General features: G+C 44.5%; 8 protein-coding genes across 8 annotated transcripts; 4 read left to right on the top strand and 4 right to left on the bottom strand.

Annotated features, from left to right (window-relative positions):
* Positions 1-231: 231 nt before the first annotated feature.
* HO133_010161 (uncharacterized protein) lies at positions 232-831 on the top strand (the record flags this gene model as incomplete). Its single annotated transcript, XM_037301016.1, has 1 exon — positions 232-831. The coding sequence occupies one exon, from the start codon at positions 232-234 to the stop codon at positions 829-831; it is 600 nt and encodes a 199-aa protein (XP_037153833.1).
* A 3,742-nt stretch (positions 832-4,573) lies between these two features.
* Positions 4,574-7,025, top strand: HO133_010160 (uncharacterized protein; the record flags this gene model as incomplete). The annotated part of the gene is made up of 5 exons (XM_037301015.1): positions 4,574-4,769; positions 4,820-5,853; positions 5,959-6,131; positions 6,280-6,403; positions 6,459-7,025. 5 exons carry the CDS (start codon positions 4,574-4,576, stop codon positions 7,023-7,025), a joined length of 2,094 nt encoding a protein of 697 aa, XP_037153832.1.
* Positions 7,026-7,090: 65 nt separating this feature from the next.
* Positions 7,091-7,803, bottom strand: HO133_010159 (uncharacterized protein; the record flags this gene model as incomplete). Its single annotated transcript, XM_037301014.1, has 2 exons — positions 7,091-7,636; positions 7,699-7,803. 2 exons carry the CDS (start codon positions 7,801-7,803, stop codon positions 7,091-7,093), a joined length of 651 nt encoding a protein of 216 aa, XP_037153831.1.
* A 540-nt stretch (positions 7,804-8,343) lies between these two features.
* HO133_010158 (uncharacterized protein) lies at positions 8,344-8,623 on the bottom strand (the record flags this gene model as incomplete). Its single annotated transcript, XM_037301013.1, is given in 2 exon segments — positions 8,344-8,503; positions 8,523-8,623. 2 exon segments carry the CDS (start codon positions 8,621-8,623, stop codon positions 8,344-8,346), a joined length of 261 nt encoding a protein of 86 aa, XP_037153830.1.
* An 803-nt stretch (positions 8,624-9,426) lies between these two features.
* Positions 9,427-11,764, bottom strand: HO133_010157 (uncharacterized protein; the record flags this gene model as incomplete). Its single annotated transcript, XM_037301012.1, has 2 exons — positions 9,427-11,589; positions 11,648-11,764. 2 exons carry the CDS (start codon positions 11,762-11,764, stop codon positions 9,427-9,429), a joined length of 2,280 nt encoding a protein of 759 aa, XP_037153829.1.
* A 517-nt stretch (positions 11,765-12,281) lies between these two features.
* On the top strand, positions 12,282-12,850 carry HO133_010156 (uncharacterized protein; the record flags this gene model as incomplete). Its single annotated transcript, XM_037301011.1, has 4 exons — positions 12,282-12,296; positions 12,356-12,440; positions 12,493-12,723; positions 12,780-12,850. The coding sequence occupies 4 exons, from the start codon at positions 12,282-12,284 to the stop codon at positions 12,848-12,850; spliced, it is 402 nt and encodes a 133-aa protein (XP_037153828.1).
* Positions 12,851-13,603: 753 nt separating this feature from the next.
* HO133_010155 (uncharacterized protein) lies at positions 13,604-14,553 on the bottom strand (the record flags this gene model as incomplete). Its single annotated transcript, XM_037301010.1, has 3 exons — positions 13,604-13,798; positions 13,856-14,348; positions 14,405-14,553. 3 exons carry the CDS (start codon positions 14,551-14,553, stop codon positions 13,604-13,606), a joined length of 837 nt encoding a protein of 278 aa, XP_037153827.1.
* Positions 14,554-15,440: 887 nt separating this feature from the next.
* On the top strand, positions 15,441-16,671 carry HO133_010154 (uncharacterized protein; the record flags this gene model as incomplete). Its single annotated transcript, XM_037301009.1, has 3 exons — positions 15,441-15,497; positions 15,714-16,142; positions 16,366-16,671. The coding sequence occupies 3 exons, from the start codon at positions 15,441-15,443 to the stop codon at positions 16,669-16,671; spliced, it is 792 nt and encodes a 263-aa protein (XP_037153826.1).
* Positions 16,672-17,143: the final 472 nt, after the last annotated feature.

The following is a 17,143-nucleotide window of genomic DNA, read 5'->3' as shown; positions in this document are numbered from 1 at the left end:
CTGAAGATCAGGAGTCTATTGAATTTATTCGCTCATCCATAGTGCTGGCCAGTCACGCTACGCCTCTACCTACCTCAACACCCACATCGCTCACCTATCAGCAACTCAGCCTGTCACGCAGAGTCACTACACGCAATTAACATCCATAGCGCTCACCTATCAGCACTCAGCCTGTCACGCAGAGTCACTACACGCAAACACAAGCAGTGAACCTTTCACTAGGCCATCACTATGTCTACTTCCAGCCCACTCATCCCCGGCATCTCAAACGATCAGCTTCAGGGCATAATGGCTCTGTTTCAAGGCATACTAAGAACTGAAATGGCCATATTTAGAGCTGAAATAAGAACCGAAATAAGAACTAAAATGAATCAACTACGCAATAAGTTTCGTCAGCAAGCCACTCAGCCAGTCACTCAGCCAGTCACTCAGTCAGCCACTCAGCCAGCTACTCAGCCAGTCACTCAGTCAACCACTCAGCCAAAGCACCCAGTTGAACAAGAGGAGGAACCACTACAGGCAATTGCGGAGAACACTGCGGAGAAACCAAGCGGCAACAAGGCCACCACCATCAAGAACACGGCCCAGCTCTCCAAGATCCCACGTCATATGCTCTCCACGATCCCACGTCAAATCGCCTCGCAACTCAACCATACGGAGAACACCACTACGATTTGGCCTACTGTCTCCACATGCCTGGGCAATATCATATTGTGGTACATCACTGCAATAAGCACACAAGAGAAGGATCTACTACGTCGATCACAGCCAATTGGGCCTCTGCAGGAGGACATGGGACGATGCATATTTGGACGAATTGAAACCGTCTGATATCTTACTCCGGCACTATTCGAAGGGCTTCACTGCGGTAGGAGAACTCGTGGGATACACACCACTAATTAGCCTGGTGTCTCCAATTCTTTCCGGTATTTCGATTCTTGCCATGAGGACATGGCCATTCTTGTTTTTTGTGGGCACTTGTTACGGATCAATCCTCCACACTCGGTACACCTTCCTAATCAGGCCTTAGCGTGCCTCTCTCCGCACATATGTGTCTGCGGACCACATAGATTAATAGAAGAACTTTACACCACACCGATATTATGATAATAAGAACTATTCCTTAACAAATGGTAGCAACACCGGTTCGATTCCGGGTGTGACCCGGACAGTCTGAATAGGTTACTTGGCTGCACTTGGATTTGGTGGAGGCTCATAACTTCCGTGCCTTTCTTAGCTGTACGCACCAGGCCGCAAGTAGCTTACGGGGTCATACCCGGGGGGTTCCTATATACGTTACTCATGCGTGTAGGCCAGCGCATGGGGACATGCGCCATTTTTCGAAGTGTGCAATTGTTACGGATTTAGTGTGCTTTAGGGGATTCTTGCCGTTCAGGTAGGGGTCCACGCTCTTTTGGCGCTTTGGCGCAACGGTTTAGTGATAAGGCACGCTTTTCCGTGACAAATATATAAGAAATTAATAAATTTATAAAGTATTTAATTATAAAATATAATAATAATAAAATTTAGAAATTAAATCTTCTAAAAGAAAATATAATTATAAGAGTAAAAGTACTTAAAGGGAATTAATAAACTCGCTAATATTACTTATTAAATTATAAGTTATATAATTAAAATAAGTATCTAATATATTTAATAAAATCTTAAATATTTATAAATCTTCTTTTCTTTTCTTTTCTTCTTTCTTTAGTTATTAATTTATCTAATAATTAATCTATTTATTCTATTAATTATATATCTAAATCTTATAATTATATAACTACTACGTAGTTTTATTAAAAGAGATCTTATTATCTTATAATAAGTTTAATAATAAAATAACTAATAGTAAAAAGTAAGATAAAGCTTTAATACGAATTTAATATCTCTTTTCTATATATTATTATTAATATAGCTATTAATATAATTCTAGCTCTAAATTAGAAATAACTTAACTTAAAAGATATATAAAGAGTATTTTTTTAATTAATAAGAAGATCGAGATAAGTAATAAGAAAGCTAAGAACTTATTTAATATACTCTCTTCTTTCTTTTTAATCGAGTTTTATATTAAAAAATTAAAAAACTCTTCTAGCGCTATTAAGAAGTTTATTAAATAAAAAAAAGCGATTTTAAAGTTAAAGAAAAGACTTAAAAAGAATAAATCTACTTAAAAATCTAAAGATAAAGAGATTAAAAGAATATATAACGAATATATTATTAATAAATCTAATAATATAATAACTTCTAAATTAATTTTTATAAAAAAAATATAGAGTATTAAATATAGCGAAGTTAGTTAAAATAGTAATAGTTAAATTTTTTATATATTACTATATTCTATATAATTTAAAAAAGAAGAATATAAATAACTTAGTCGAATATTTATATATTAAATTTAATAACTATTTCTTATATACTCTCTTTATATCCGCGAATATTAAAAAATTTAAACTTATCTCTTAAAGCGACGTTTATCTTAATAATCTATATATTACTATTATTATTAAATCTAAATAATTTAATAAGAAATAGTTAAATATATTCTAAAAAGCTAAATTTAATTTAAATAATATAACTCGAGATTTTTATAACTCTCTAAATTATATTATAAAAGTTTATAAAAAGATAAGTAATATCGATATTAAAAGTAAGATTCTTATAGAAGAGAATAAGAGTTAATATTATCTTTAATATCGAGAACTTTATATACTAGATAATTAAAAAAGTCTAAATAAAAATCTTTATCTAAAGTAACTAAGTTTTAAAAAAGATTTCTATATTAGAATTATTTTTAAAAAGAGTTATTTTATAATTATTTAATCTATATCTAGCTATTCTAATAATAATATATTTTTTCTTATATTAGATTTTATATAATTAATTTTAAAAAAGAAGAATAGCGAAATTATATTTACGAAAGCTATCTTAAATAAAAAAAGAAAGATATTTAAAAAATTAAAGAAAAATAAAGTCTTATCTAATCTCGCTAAAAATTCATAAAATAAAGATTTTAAATAATATAATATATAATAAAGAAGTTAAATAAGAAATTAATTATAATTAAAATAATTTTTTATAATTTACTTATATAATAGCTAGATAGATTCTATTAAATAGTTAATAAATAAATTTATATAAATTTTATATAAGATCTTTAAAAATAATAAATTCTATTAAATATATATTTAATTAAATTAATATATAAATTATTAAAAGATTATATAATATATAAATATATTTAATACTATATAGAATATTATATTAAAATTTATCTATAATAAAATTATTCTTATTTATAAATAATATTTATAGTATATAAATATTATATAAAACTATAAAAAATAATTTTTATTCTATATTTAGTAACTGAAAAGATATAGTATTTAATATGAGATTTAAGTAATTTTCGAGATATTATATTAAAAGATATAGAATATTTCTAATTTCACTCGATATTTTATATATAAATTATCGTATTTTAAAATCGTCTCGTATAAAATAGACTAGCCTCGTTATAGAGCTTTAAGAATTATAAGATTCTAAAAATAGATTATAAAGATATAAATTTTTAAAGAAAAGAAGTAAAAGTTAAAAAATTCTAAGTCTAAAAAATTTTATATCTTTTCGACTAGTATAATTATATTACGTTATTAAGAGAATATATTTAATCTTAAAGTAATAAAGCGTATATATTTTAATAATTATTAATAAAAATAAAATAAATATAAATATAAATTTCGAATTTACTCTTAGATATACTTTCTTTAAATTTCGTAATAAAAAGAAAATACTAACTCGAAGAGGCTTAGCGAGATAAGCTAACTGAAAGAAGCTTAGCGATCTTAATATATTCTAAGAGACTAAGATAATATCTATAGATCTATTTAAAAGTATATTAGTAAGTAAGATCTAGTAAATATTAAATAAATACGAATAATATAAGAGAATTTTTTTCAGATATAGTAAGTATATAATCACGTATATCATAGACTCAATAACTCGAATCATCATAAAATTTCAGTGCATATGGATTTTTGATAAACTTAAATTTACTTACTTAAAATTAGACTAGTCACATAGCTAGTTACTAATCACGAAAAGTGTAATTTCTGAAGTGGTTTTCCACTACACTATAGGCCCTGGATATAATCTCAATTACAATTACCAATTATAAATACCAAAAAATCGAAATAGGCCACATTTGAGCCTACACCCATATCACGTAACTCGGCAAGCTTTCCACTACTGGGTAGCCCCGCGCCCCAGCACATATTAGATACTGCCGTAGAAAGAGTGTCAAACAGCGTAGACTCTTCGTTGTTGATGCTGTTCAGGTCAAGATTTTGAGCATTGTACCTTTCCAAACTGCCACTTCTCCTGACTCTATGCCTGCAACTTCGCCGATGCCTCGGCTTGGTAGGATAGGCACCGCGCTTCCTTCTGAACATAGAGCCTCGGTCCTCCTGCTGCTTGAATACTGTTTCTCCCGCCTTTGAAGTTGCTGCCAACCCATGACTACCGCAGCTGTATCCCTTCGTCAAATAACTTATCATACTTCTTGGATTCAACAATGTCTGATCTCGAGCCAAAAGTGTATGATCTTATTGTTTTTGGTGCTACCGGGTACACTGGAAGGCTTTGCGCGGAGTACATCTCTACAAGCCTACCAACGAATTTGAAATGGGCCGTTGCTGGTCGATCTGAAAAGAAAATGGTGGCTATGATGGACGACTTGGGGGCAATAAACACTGATCGCCTTCAGCCGGGTTAGTTCCTAGTCATCTGATTTTTCTGGTTTTCGTTGACATCGGAGAAGGCATTGAGATTGCTTCTCTTGACCCCGGGGATCTGAACGCTCTCGCGAGGAAGACTCGGCTGTTGATAAACACCGTTGGACCATACCATCTCTATAGCTCACCTGTTGTCGAAGCTTGTGCTAAGAATGGCACACACTATCTCGATGTTACTGGAGAGTCACCTTGGGTTCTAGAGATGATCGTGAAGTATCACGAGATAGCAAAAGCCAACCACGCAATCATAATTCCAGAGATCGGGATTGAGTCTGCGCCATCAGATCTTCTGGCCTTCGCATTGGTTTCTTTGATCAGAACAGAGTTGTCGTTAGGTACAAAAGAAGTCATTGCAAGCGTACACGACATGAAGGGTACTCCTTCCGGTGGTACGCTGGCCACAATTCTTTCTATGATGGACCACTATAGTCTCAAACAAATCGGAAAGTCCAGCGGCTCCTGGGCTACCTCTCCTGTCCCCGGACCAAGTCCTCAAAGCTCACCGTCTTGGGTCAGCAAACTCCTAGGCATTCGAAGTGTGCCAGGTTTGGGAACACTGGCAACATCTATATCAGCTGCACCAAATATCGCTGTTGTACAAAGAAGCTGGGGCTTGTTTGATGCTGGCAAGCTCTACGGTAGCAGGTTTCAGTATAACGAGTATATGAGGGTCCGCAACTCTGTCGTTGGCATAGCTTTGCACTTTGCTCTTGCTTTCGCCGGGTTGGCGTTGATCTTCTCCCCTGTTCGATGGTTGGCGAAGAGATTTCTCTACGCGCCTGGTGAAGGTGCCGATAAGGAAGTAACAAGACACGAATATCTCGAGTGTCATGCCGTCGCTACTGCCGACGAAGATGGGCTCAACCCAAGGCGTGCTTTCGCGAAGCTGAGATGGGATGGCAGCCTATATCAGTTCACAGGAGTATTTCTCGCAGAAGCAGCGATGGTGCTCCTCAATGACGAGAAGCTGGTACAGCGCCTGGATGGTGGTCTTCTAACCCCAGCAACCCTAGGCCAGCCGTTCATTAATCGGATGAAGAATGCTGGGCTTGTCTTTGAGGTTGAGATGATGTCTGACCAATGAATGTCATTCCAATCCGAACTCAATCTGAGAGCTTTCATATTAGGATTTTAAACATGTCTTGAGGTCTTCTGACCATCCCAGTGCACAAACGGGTTGCACATGACCACTGCTAAACCCTTGGTCATGGGAGGGATTATTGCAATTACCGCCATGCAACCAGGACATTGGCGCCTAAGGGATCTCAATCCAAAATCATCACCGGGCATCAGATCATCGTTCCAACTGCATCCGCATGAGAGATATGCCAATCGCAGGTATGATCATTAAGACCGCAATGGAGGAAACGACCTCGTTATGTAGATATTCGAGAGCCATACAATTCAAGATTTGATCACAGCCATCAGCGAACTCCTTAGAAAACTAGCGAGAGGCAAGGAGCCGGACGGGCGCGAACTTCGACAGCACTGCAAGGACCAACGACGTCGAGAGTCGCAACGACATCGGCGCTACAACGACAGTGGTCATTACGAAGGTGGCAGAGAACCAAGACGCCGTGGACAACGAGAAAGGAATGGTTATCATAATGGTCCTGTCCTTAGTCCAATCATCCGGTCTAGTGCACTGACGAGATAGGAACACAGACACTCACCAAAGCTTCCAAAATTACAACCAGCGATGCTCATGATCGTTATACATCAAGACATTCGTTCAGTAGCGCGCCTCAATCTTGTGGGGAGAGATCAGGATCTCCGCCAAGCTGCCCACCCTCACATAGCTACTCTAGCTCCGGCCTCACTGGCGACGGAAATAGAACCCATGGTTACGAGCAACGAATACCGCTGGATGCACCACTATTGGTCAATACCGGCCGTGACATCATGGTTTCAGCCCCTGCTTTGAACCAAGGAGAGGATCTTTACGAGCTTCCGGAAGCAGGCAGCGCGGATCAACCTGGCCGAGTGAAGAGTACGTTCCGCCTCATCACGGTTCTCGCCCCTACGACAGATAGACGAGAGGATCTTCGCGAAACTCCTGAAGCATGCACCGCGGGCCCATGCCGCCGAGCGGAGAGCAGTGCCACGACGATCAGACAGTCAGGTCAGGAATGTCTTGGGAGGTATCCGAGAGGCTACAGCGAAGTCGACGAAGTACGAGAAGACCGGACAATGGAGCGTGAGACGATGACCATAGTGACAGGGATTGATTGAGGCTTTGCTTCTTACTCCACAGCCAATGGCCTTCGCCATCATTCATCATTGCCAAATCAGTCTGTTCACACATCCCGTCGAAAGCGTTTTCGTTCGGCTTGTTCTCGTTCTGCTTCCGAATCATACTTAGTCCATTCCCAAACCCTTCCAGCCTCAGCCAAAGACCTTTCGTTCCCCTCCCAAGGCACACCCCTAGCCCTCGCCGCTTCCCGTTCGAAAAGCCAGTGTTCTGCTTCTGAGTCTGATTTATTCCACTCCCAAACCTTCGGCCATTGAGCCTCAGAATTCCCATTCTCTTTTTCTGCCTCCTCCTCCCCACCACTCCCTGCCTCTCCTTGCTCTTCTCTATCCACAACACCGCAAAACCAATCCCTCAAAAACTCAAACTTTCCCCCCTCCGGAGCGCTAGCATACAAAGCCTGAAACATCTCGTCACGCTCTTGCAGTCCCCGCTCTCCACCCGGGAACGCTTTCGCCACCTCAAGGACCTTCGGACCGATGCCTGTGTGCTCTGCACCCCTAGCCTCCTTGTCTAGGGTACGTCTCACAATTTCGTCCGCGAGCCATTCGCGGACGTGCTTCGATAGGGTTGATGCGAGGAAGTCCCAGAACTGATTCAGTTGTCCTTAGCCAGTCGCGACCATCAGAGCGGGTCACATCGGTTGTTCATCACCTTTGGGTTCATCATAACTCCGACCGTCTCTTCTACATGAAGTTCACCCGCCATGAAACTGACGAAATAGGCCTCGGTTTCTCGATCGCTCGGGCTCAATGCCATTGTGTTGAAGCGGCAGGAAAATGATAGATAGTCTGACTGATTTGACCAGTGCGAAACTTTTGACCGATGCTGCGTGAATGGCGTCAACAACTGCATCATCCGTGAGGTACGAGTGTCGATGAAGACTCACATGCGGCCGAAATGGTGTATCTGAAATGATGTGGATTGAAAGGTTATTCACTCTCAGACGAGTGAGTGTCGAAAGGTCCAAATGTGAATACTGAAATTGCAAGATGGTGAAATCATAACTTTGGATGGCTGGAAGGTGCGAAGGAGCAAGAGATCTCTCCGAGCCAAGGACAGGACACGGAAGCGTCGAAAGAGAGTCATAGCAATTGGAAGTGACTGAAGGGATGCCCTGTTCATTACAGCTTGCTCACATGCCTTGGCGAATTTCGCTTCCTGTCTCTGTGCCTGAAGCTGTCATCACCGCCTGCAGTGGAAGGTTGATCTTCTAGCTCTCGAAAGGATCCTTCCACCGCCAGGAAATTCCAACCTCAAGCCGACGTTTCCTTGCTGCCTGCCTCTTCCACTTCCTGTTCAGGAGTCCCATGCCTCGTTTCCAGAAGCACCGACTTCCTTGCCTTCGCCGTTCTCTTCCTCTTCCTCCTCATCTTCATCCTCTCCTCCTCCTCTCCCTCTCCATCGCCCTCCTCCTCCCTCTCCAGATCCAACGCCCCAGAAACGCAAACCTGGCCCCCTCATTGAAAGATGCATACGAGTGAACGATGATCTCCATCTCAGCCCTCTGCATCACGATCGCTCCGTCAGGACGAGTAGCCAGGACGGCTCCGCCCTTGTCCGCCCAGTCTTCCGTCATCATTGACAAACCTCCGTCCGCCACAGCCTCACGAATCTTCTGCGGCCCCACAGGTAGTAAGGAAGTCCCAGGACTATGTGTCTTTAGTGACTTCGATAGATGATAGTATGATCAAGATGCTGTTCGTATCTCGGTATCTCGACCAAATTGCTTCGGACCCATCCTTGTCCAATGCAGCCAAATGGTCTACAAGGCATCTGGCAGTAGTCTTGTCCCGGGACTTTGTCGGTAGTTCTGAGGATTGGGGAGATAACGGGGTGCGAGATATGATGTGACGTCGTCGCTCAAGGCTGCGAAACCTCCCCCCTCTGGTCAGTAGGTAGTGAGACAGTGATGTAGAGGACTTGGAGGTGATTTACTCAAAGGAGAGTTCAGTACTCAAGTAGTACGGTCTGGGGGTCCTTGGCTGTCAGAAGGGTAAAAGTAGGAAGATTGACGAAAGACAATTCGAAATCGTGGGAAGGCGTGGGACCTGGTGAAATGACAGCCTTGGTGGTTTGTGCACGTCTTTATATGAAAGTTGTGGGATTATGTGAAGAAGTAAAGGCCTAGAAGTATGAGAGTGAAGGCAGCTTGGAATAGCCAATGTGTCTCCATAGATTGAATGCGCAACGGATGTCGGCTTGAGTAAATTAATAGATTATGTTCAGTATGGTACAAGAGATACAGATACCAGTTCCAGCCATGGCAGCTGAATATTATCACATATGCGAAAATGAGAATCCATTAGGTTTCCTTCCGCTTGCAATGCCCTCAACTCAGATGCCAATATCGCACCAACAGGCCTCCATAACCAAAAGATTTCATCGAGTGTAGACCGCCGGACCAACCCCCCTCGTCCTCCCACAACCGCCACCACTTCTGACTCTCGAATCCGTTCTCTCAGACTCGTAATCATCGCCTGTGCTGTCGTCCCTCTCACTTCCCATATTTCCGGCCCTCAACACGCCCCTCCCCTTCCTCCTCTCCTCTTTTTCCTCGTCTGGCGGTATAAAGCGATGGACAGTCCTGTGGTCCATCACTCTTTCTTCATCATCGCCTTTCCCAAGCTTGTCAGTCTTCGGCCACTGATACCCATAAAGCTTGCTATGGCGTTCACATCGTGGACACTCTTTGCGGGTTTGATAGCCATTGGCTTGCACCCAGCAAGCAGAGCAGGTACGGCAGTCGACCCAACGGGAGAAAGATTCGCCGAGTAGAAGGTGCGTACGAATGTAGTCGCCTGGGGTGCGAGTACTGGGAATATCGAGCTCGATCGTGGGCTGCAAGCCTCGAACTTTCTTAGGCGTGCGAGGTATCGGCTTCGGCTTGGATGCCAGCGGGACCATGCGACCAATTTTCCGCGGGCGGCCCCTTTTGCGCGGGGTAGAATCGAGGTTGTGCGGACTCGGTTCGTCATCATCATTTTCCGCAATTGAAGGAAGAGAGGAGAGGGGAGATGAGAGAGACGTGAGACCGCTGCTAGAAGGCGAAAACGCTAATTGTGGAGGCAGGTTCCAATCGATGCCACCTTCGAGGCCTGCACTCGGCGTAGTAGCTGAACTTGAATCTGGTCGAAAGCGATCATCGAAAGTAGAGTCCTTCTCGCTGATCGAACTTGAGTCCTGTAAGCTAGACAAACTGGAACTTTGCACGCTTTGCTTCCTTGAATTTAAAGGAGAGCGTATCGTCCTAGCACGTAGAAAATTCTGCTTGCGCCCTGAAGAATTGGCCGATGTTATTCCAGTGAGGAATGAAAACGGGCTCTTAAACTTGTACGGGATTTTAGAGTCGCTATATGATCGTGGACTAGGGTAAGTTTTCTGAGCTGCGCGCTTGCCTTTCGAGGGATGTGACTGTGGCTTTGTGGTGGCGCTGAAGCCGGCGAAAGCTGCTCTGACAGCAGCCAGTATATCATCTTGAGATTGAGTGGTCTTGCCATGCTGTCCTGCCTTCTTGAGTGACAATCCCTGTCTAGTGCCTTGGTTTCCATCTTCGGCAGGGATTACGATATCGGTGACGTTCAGTACCTGGCGCAAGGGTGATCCAGGCTTCGCCTCTTTAACGGCGTGAGAAGGTACCAAATCACCTGTCGCCTCGATCCCAAAAGAAGTTATGGCTCTGCCAGTCCCAGATTTCCGTTTCTTTATTGGCGTCCCTTCGTCGTCACCAGAGCTCATGGATCCCGCAGTTAGATCAGAATCGGATTCAGACATCCTCTTTCGTGATGAGCGATAAGATGTCTCTGCCATCTCAAGCTCTGGCTCGGACATTGTCATGGGAGTAGATAATCCACTCGAAATGGCACTCGAGTTTGATCCAGGCCAGCCATTCCGCCCCTCGGCCTCACACGTTCCACAGAGACACTCGCAGTTACCCTCGCCAAAGTAGTTTTCTCCGTAATTGACAGTAATTTCCTCACCAACTCGGATGTTCCGCACGGCATATACTTGCATACCGTCGGATCCACGGGTCACCAGTCGAGCATTAGCGTTGCAGTCGTGGTTAGAGAATCGAGCTGGGCCAAGAAAAAGCGATGGTGTCTTCTTCCTACTTGACATGACGATGCTAAAGTCTCGCCTCGTCAAGTCCAGATCCTTCTCCTCTTCAGGGGTCATCGCCACCAGGTTTCCGCAAAGGTACTTGATAGAATCGCCTTGCTTGATGGAACGTCTCGCTGTGGTTGAAGCTTCCTGTGTGACGATCGTATACCGATTCGTAGTCGAAACTTCAAAGGGACAATCCGGGAGCCATATGTTTATGTATTTTCGCATGTGCCGTCTGAAATCCTCCTTCTCCCGCTCCGTCTTTAGGAGGCCGAAGTACTTCTTGAATCCGGCAAGCTGCAGCAAAGAAGCTTCAGCCTTGTGTGAATCTTTGCCCACGATCACATCGTGGAGCAGGATAGAGCAGACGTCGTATTCACTAATTCCCCGGGTCAAATTATATTTTGCCCGATTCTTTCGTATTGTGGTCCAGAAGTACACCTGAGCCATTTGTAAGCGTGAGCATGTATACCGATGGGAGAGAGCATTTGGGACTAACATGATCAACGAGTGCATCAGTTAATATGTCATCGTAGCCCGCCAGCTGGGTGAGGGTCAGTCGCTCCTTTTTTGGCGGCGTATCTGGTGGCGTCGCATCTTTTCGCGCCCGCCCCATCATGGGTTCTGGGGACAGAAGACCCAATGTTGAGGATGGTGTTCCCTTTCCAGTAGAAAATTAGAGCATATGGGGAAAGAGTGAAGTTCGGGTTGGGTACGAGGTTATGGGTGGCTTAGACTTTAGCCATTGCCATTTTCATTTTCTTCCTTCTTTCTTAGAGAGATGATGACTTAAAGAGAGCATATGTATAAGAAGAGGAAATGGAAAGGAATATATGCAGGAAAGAACAAGGCCACCAAAGCATTCATTCTCAAAATTGTGTCGCGCCGCAGGAAGGAGTGACAGAGCTGACAAGGCAAGGGGACAACTTCTTCGTCAGGCGTCAGGGCGGGAATATTTGATAGAGCCAGCCTCCAGATGGCTACCCGCCGATCTCCCGCCTCCCTGCAGGCAATTCGAAGGCTTCACTCACCCTTGAAGCATCCAATTGTTTCGCCTTCGACTTCTGCCTTTCTCTTGTCTTGATCTTGTTTCAACACAATCATTCCGGGCTTGCAGGGTTCCAACTGCGAGAATGATCCAGCTCAAGGTTGTTTGGTCAACCCTGATCGCCTTTGCTGCTATTCATGTTTGCTAATCCCAACTTAGACAATGCTGAATTGCATCGACAATTCGGGAGCTACGATTGTCGAATGTATAGCAAATTTGCGAATGAAGAGGCATGGGAGAATAGGTGAGAAAGGTCTACAGTAAATCCCTACCGCCGGGCGACTGACGCCCCCAAGGCGATCGTATTATAGTCGTCGTACAGAAGTCCCGCTCGATGGGCGACAGCGGCCCTGGCAACACATCTGCTGCTGCGGCAAACAAAGTGAGAAGAGGAGACATCAGGCACGCCATTATTGTACGGACTGCGAAGAAGGTACAGCGAAAGGATGGAATGGTGGTTAGATTCGATGACAACGCATGTGCACTGATTGGGAAGAATGGGGAGCCACTTGGCACGAGAATAAATGGTGAGTTTACTTCAAAGGTATTGAGATTGACGGAGCCATGCTAAAACTATAGCGAGGCATTGTTGGTGCTGAGTTACGGAGCAAGCAACAGTCGAAACTTTTGTCACTAGCATCAATGCATGTCTAGCAACTTTCAATCATGGCTTCAAGACCATCTGACTCTCACGAGAGTTCATGTACGGATTCTCTGTACAGACCAAGTGAAAAGTCAAGCTGAGGAGGAGCAATGTCCCACAGTCTAGTTGTATCGACACGGTTCCGATCCCTCCGATAGCAATCGATCCTGGGGTTCCGGGGTTCCCTTTCTCGCTTCTGACTGTAGGAAGATAGTTTCGATCCTTTGACGGTGATCCCGTCTTGGTTTTTCCCTTCACCAATACATGACCACCCTGAGCTCCACCCCACCCGGCTCTGACCACTGCTCAAGTTCCAAGCGCCTCGTGCAGCCCCAAATTTGTCGTGTCCCAGGAGTGTCCTTAACACATGACTCCAGGCCCGTCGCACATGTTTTTGCAAGATCCTCACGAGTACCAAAGACAGAGGAGTTCGGGCCCTCTTCAGTCGCTATTGTGAACACCAACCACTACAGTACATTGAGTGTACGCAGAAGCCCAGTTCTATCTGAACATGAAGAATGTGGTCTGCGTCGAATACCTAAGACGTTCACAAAGACCATTGTGCTCCACTTGTTGCGGCTCACACAACCTCGTAGGCCTGTGTGTGCGCCATCCGGAAATCTCTTACTCACATGTCCGACAACAAAACTCGTGACGGCATAAGGCTGGGAAGAATGGCGTTTAACGAAAGAACTGAGTGGTATCATATCTTAGGAACGCCAGTATGTACAAGCAGAAAAACGATTTCAATGCAAAGGGGATAGCTACAGCTCTTTCTCCTTGCTCGCTCCCCTTTTGCTTTCTTCCAGCATTTCAGTCACTCGACCTGTTTCTGGCCTGTGGGATACTGCATCCGGTCCACCAAAGGTCTCGAAAGCTTTATGGAACGTCCATTCGATAGCTTCCTCTATTGGCTTATCAAACATGAATGGCAAGAAAGGTACAGCAGCCAGACCGAGCTGTTTATGGTTTCTGTCAGCTACGTCCAAGTCTCAATAGCAAGGAAAGAGACATACTCCAATAGGTCCATAGGTTCTTATACTTGCGTTCTTTGCATTCTTCAGCGCCTTTCCAGAATACCTTACAATACTGTGAATCGTGAAAGCTGGCAGTCCCATTGACGCTATGCTCTGGAAAACGGCTCGTTGCACCATAACGCTCCTGAAGTCCTCGATAGCCGGAACATGTCCGACCTCTGGGCTCCCATCCTCTGTTGTCAACAGCTCTCTCGCATCTGCCGATCTCATAGACATAACTCCTGGTACGCCTGGATGCTTCAGGCGTTGATTCCTTAAATAGGCCTTATAGCCTTCGTGCCCTACGTCTCCTACCAGATATGCCCAGGAAATACCATATGCTCCTCTGATGAGCCATGGATGAGCGATTGGACGGAAGGATTCTCCTATGTCTGAGGTATAGGCTACATAACGTTGCGCGCTGAGTAGTATTGTACGGAATCGACTGGCATATGCTGCGTATCGAAGGTTGGAATCTGTAGACTGGTTTGCTCTATATGACAGTTAGGAAAGGCTCTTGAATAGGCAAGAGAAGGGTCTTTAACGTACGTGCCATCATAGATCTGTTCCATCAACGACTCTTCATTGTCTACGATCTTTTGAAGACTCTCAGGTAGCTTCTCTCGTGGAAGTGGATCATCTTCTGCGTGCTTGACTCGTCTTTGGACGTTGGTATTGGAGTCGTTGCTGCTCGACATGTTTCCCCAATGTCAAGTAGAGAGAGATGTGGTACTCCTTGGGTGCACAGAGACCTGTCTGTCTATATGTGACTGGGTCTCGTGCTCAATACTGCTTATGGAAGAAATCCTCCGGGAACTCCCCCAGGCGCGCCAGGCCACCGAGCCAGGTAAACTCCGTATACGCTAAATGCTCGGCTGGATCGCTCCCGCGAGTACTACTCCAAATTACAAACGTCCGAGGGGTCCGCTGAATCCTGACTGCGAAACCTGTTAATCACTACCTAGAGCAGACTGAAGAAGCATATTTATGATGATGCACGGCGCAGGAATACTACGTGTAACGAAGTTTCGTACTTTTCTGCGACGACAATCGCTACAAAGCACTCGTGCATTAGGTCGACGCAACATCAAAAGTTCTGCGTCAAGATTTCGCGCCTACACGACAGTCACGCCGATATATAGACCCTCGCAATCCAGAAAGATCTTAATTGCCTCCACAGCTTGTCTCGTGGCAGCACTAGGCTATCTTTACATCACTGACATACGCGCCAGCGTCCATAGATGGCTTGTACCACCTCTGGTTCGAATTATATGACCTGATGTAGAAGATGCTCACAAAGGCGGCGTTAGAATTCTCAAGAAATTCACCGATTTGACCTCCATCCTAGAGCAAGAGGCTGGTCGGACGATGAAAAAGACTTTAAGACAGAAGTCTTTGGCTACACGCTGGTAAATCCGCTGGGTATCTCAAGCGGTCTAGACAAGCATAGAGAGATCCCAACTCAACTTCTGGCACTTGGGTGAGTGAATCTCGAAGCTTGCTATCCTTTCTTCACTTGAGACATATCGTTTCCGGGATCACCGTGCCTACTAAACGAAGCAACACTGACTCCGATAGTCCAGCGATGGTTGAGGTGGGTGGCGTAACCCCAATAAAGCAGAATGGGAATCTCAATCCTCGAGTGTTTCGAATCGTTTCTCAACAAGGGATGATAAATCGTTACGGTCTTAATTCGGACGGAGCGACGCGTTGTTATACTCGACTGGGGTAGAGGATCCGTGAATTTGCTTATAAATAAGGTTATGGACTTAACGAGAATGTCGAGCGATTCATCTTGAATGGTGATGCCGATATCCCCCCAGGATCGTTAGTGAAAGGCAAGCTTTTGAGCGTGTAGGTTGCGGAAAACGACTCCATATTAGAAGAAGACATACAAGCGATCAGACGAGACTACGTCAACGCAATAAGCTTGCTTACCAAATATGCAGACATTATCGTAGTGAACGTCTCTTATGCCAATGTACCAGGCTATCGGGACTTACAGCAAATCGAGGTTCTAACAAAGATACCTACTGATGTTGTCCGTGTAGCTGCGTTAGTAGATAGAAAGGTGAAGGTGAGAACAATGGTAAAGGTCAGTCCGGACGAAGATACGGAAGAGCAGATCGCCAGCATATGCGCTGCAGTATGGAGGTCCGGTGTGGATGGAGTTGTCGTCGGGAACACAACTACTTCAAGACCCGACGGGCCAAACTTGTCGAAAATCGAGGCCGCTGACATGAAAGAGCGAGGCGGCTACTCTGGTCCGCAGCTTTTCTATCGTACCGTAAGCATTGTGAAAGAGTATCGTCGGATATTAGATTATCCTTTGCATAACCAAAACGTAACGCAGCAAACGCAGCTATAACCTGATGAGGCTACGGGCAATAGGACTGAGGCGTCGGTCGAACGCGATGAACAGAATCTCAAAGAAGCTTCCCACGAGTCTACTAATCAGCCTCTAATACGCGTCCCCGAGAGGCAGTTATCACCCACGACAGGCGGCATAGGGTCAGATATTGACGCTGGAACAAATTGCAGAAGCTTTGATTGATGGAGGCTTCGGTCCGGAATCTGTTCTTGCAGAATGGTCCTCAGGTCGCGGCGGGTACTGGAAGCTCTTCGACTCATTCGAGGACGTTGGTCTGGAACATCTTATGCCTCCAAAAGCCAATAGTTGGCTATTCTTGACTGATTGGAGCAACGTGGTAAAGATATCGAAAGCGGCTCTGGATTGCCTTGGCGCATCCGTTTCACCTACTCACGATCCTGGAAGACTTGGGCGAGGACGACTAAGGATGCTGTACATAACGTGAAGTTATGGCAAGTCAGGTATGGCTTTCCCTTCTGGCCGTCGATTGTTTCTGACTTCATATATGCCATGGTCTACTGAAGCTGGGACGAATACTCGAAAAGGGGTGCAAGGGCGGATGAGCAAGAGCGGTGGGTGTTTGATGTGGAATGTCTAGAGAGTTTAGTGAGCATACAATAGATCATGCAAAGATTGCTGACTAGAAGGGTAAAGCGTGCCCCATTTGATGTGGGGAAGATTGACATGTCTCTCCCGTTTCTGCCTCGTACTCTCGACTACAAGTAAAGGAGCAACCAGTAGCCATTTGGACCAGTTCTACTCTCGTAGCCCCTGTAGAAGATACCAACCCACTCTTCCATAGCTTACTGCATCTCGCATCCCGTGTACTTGCTCCTTACTCTCGTTGTCCGGAGCCACCTTTACTACGACCGCTGGCTTGTATTATCTTAGCTTTCTTCGCAGCATCCCTGTTCAGC

Source organism: Letharia lupina (assembly GCF_014066315.1).
Source record: "Letharia lupina isolate WasteWater1 chromosome Unknown contig_8, whole genome shotgun sequence".
In the NCBI taxonomy this organism is placed as follows: domain Eukaryota; kingdom Fungi; phylum Ascomycota; class Lecanoromycetes; order Lecanorales; family Parmeliaceae; genus Letharia; species Letharia lupina.
Note: the sequence above shows the minus strand (reverse complement) of the source record. Positions and strands in the feature narration are given on the sequence as shown.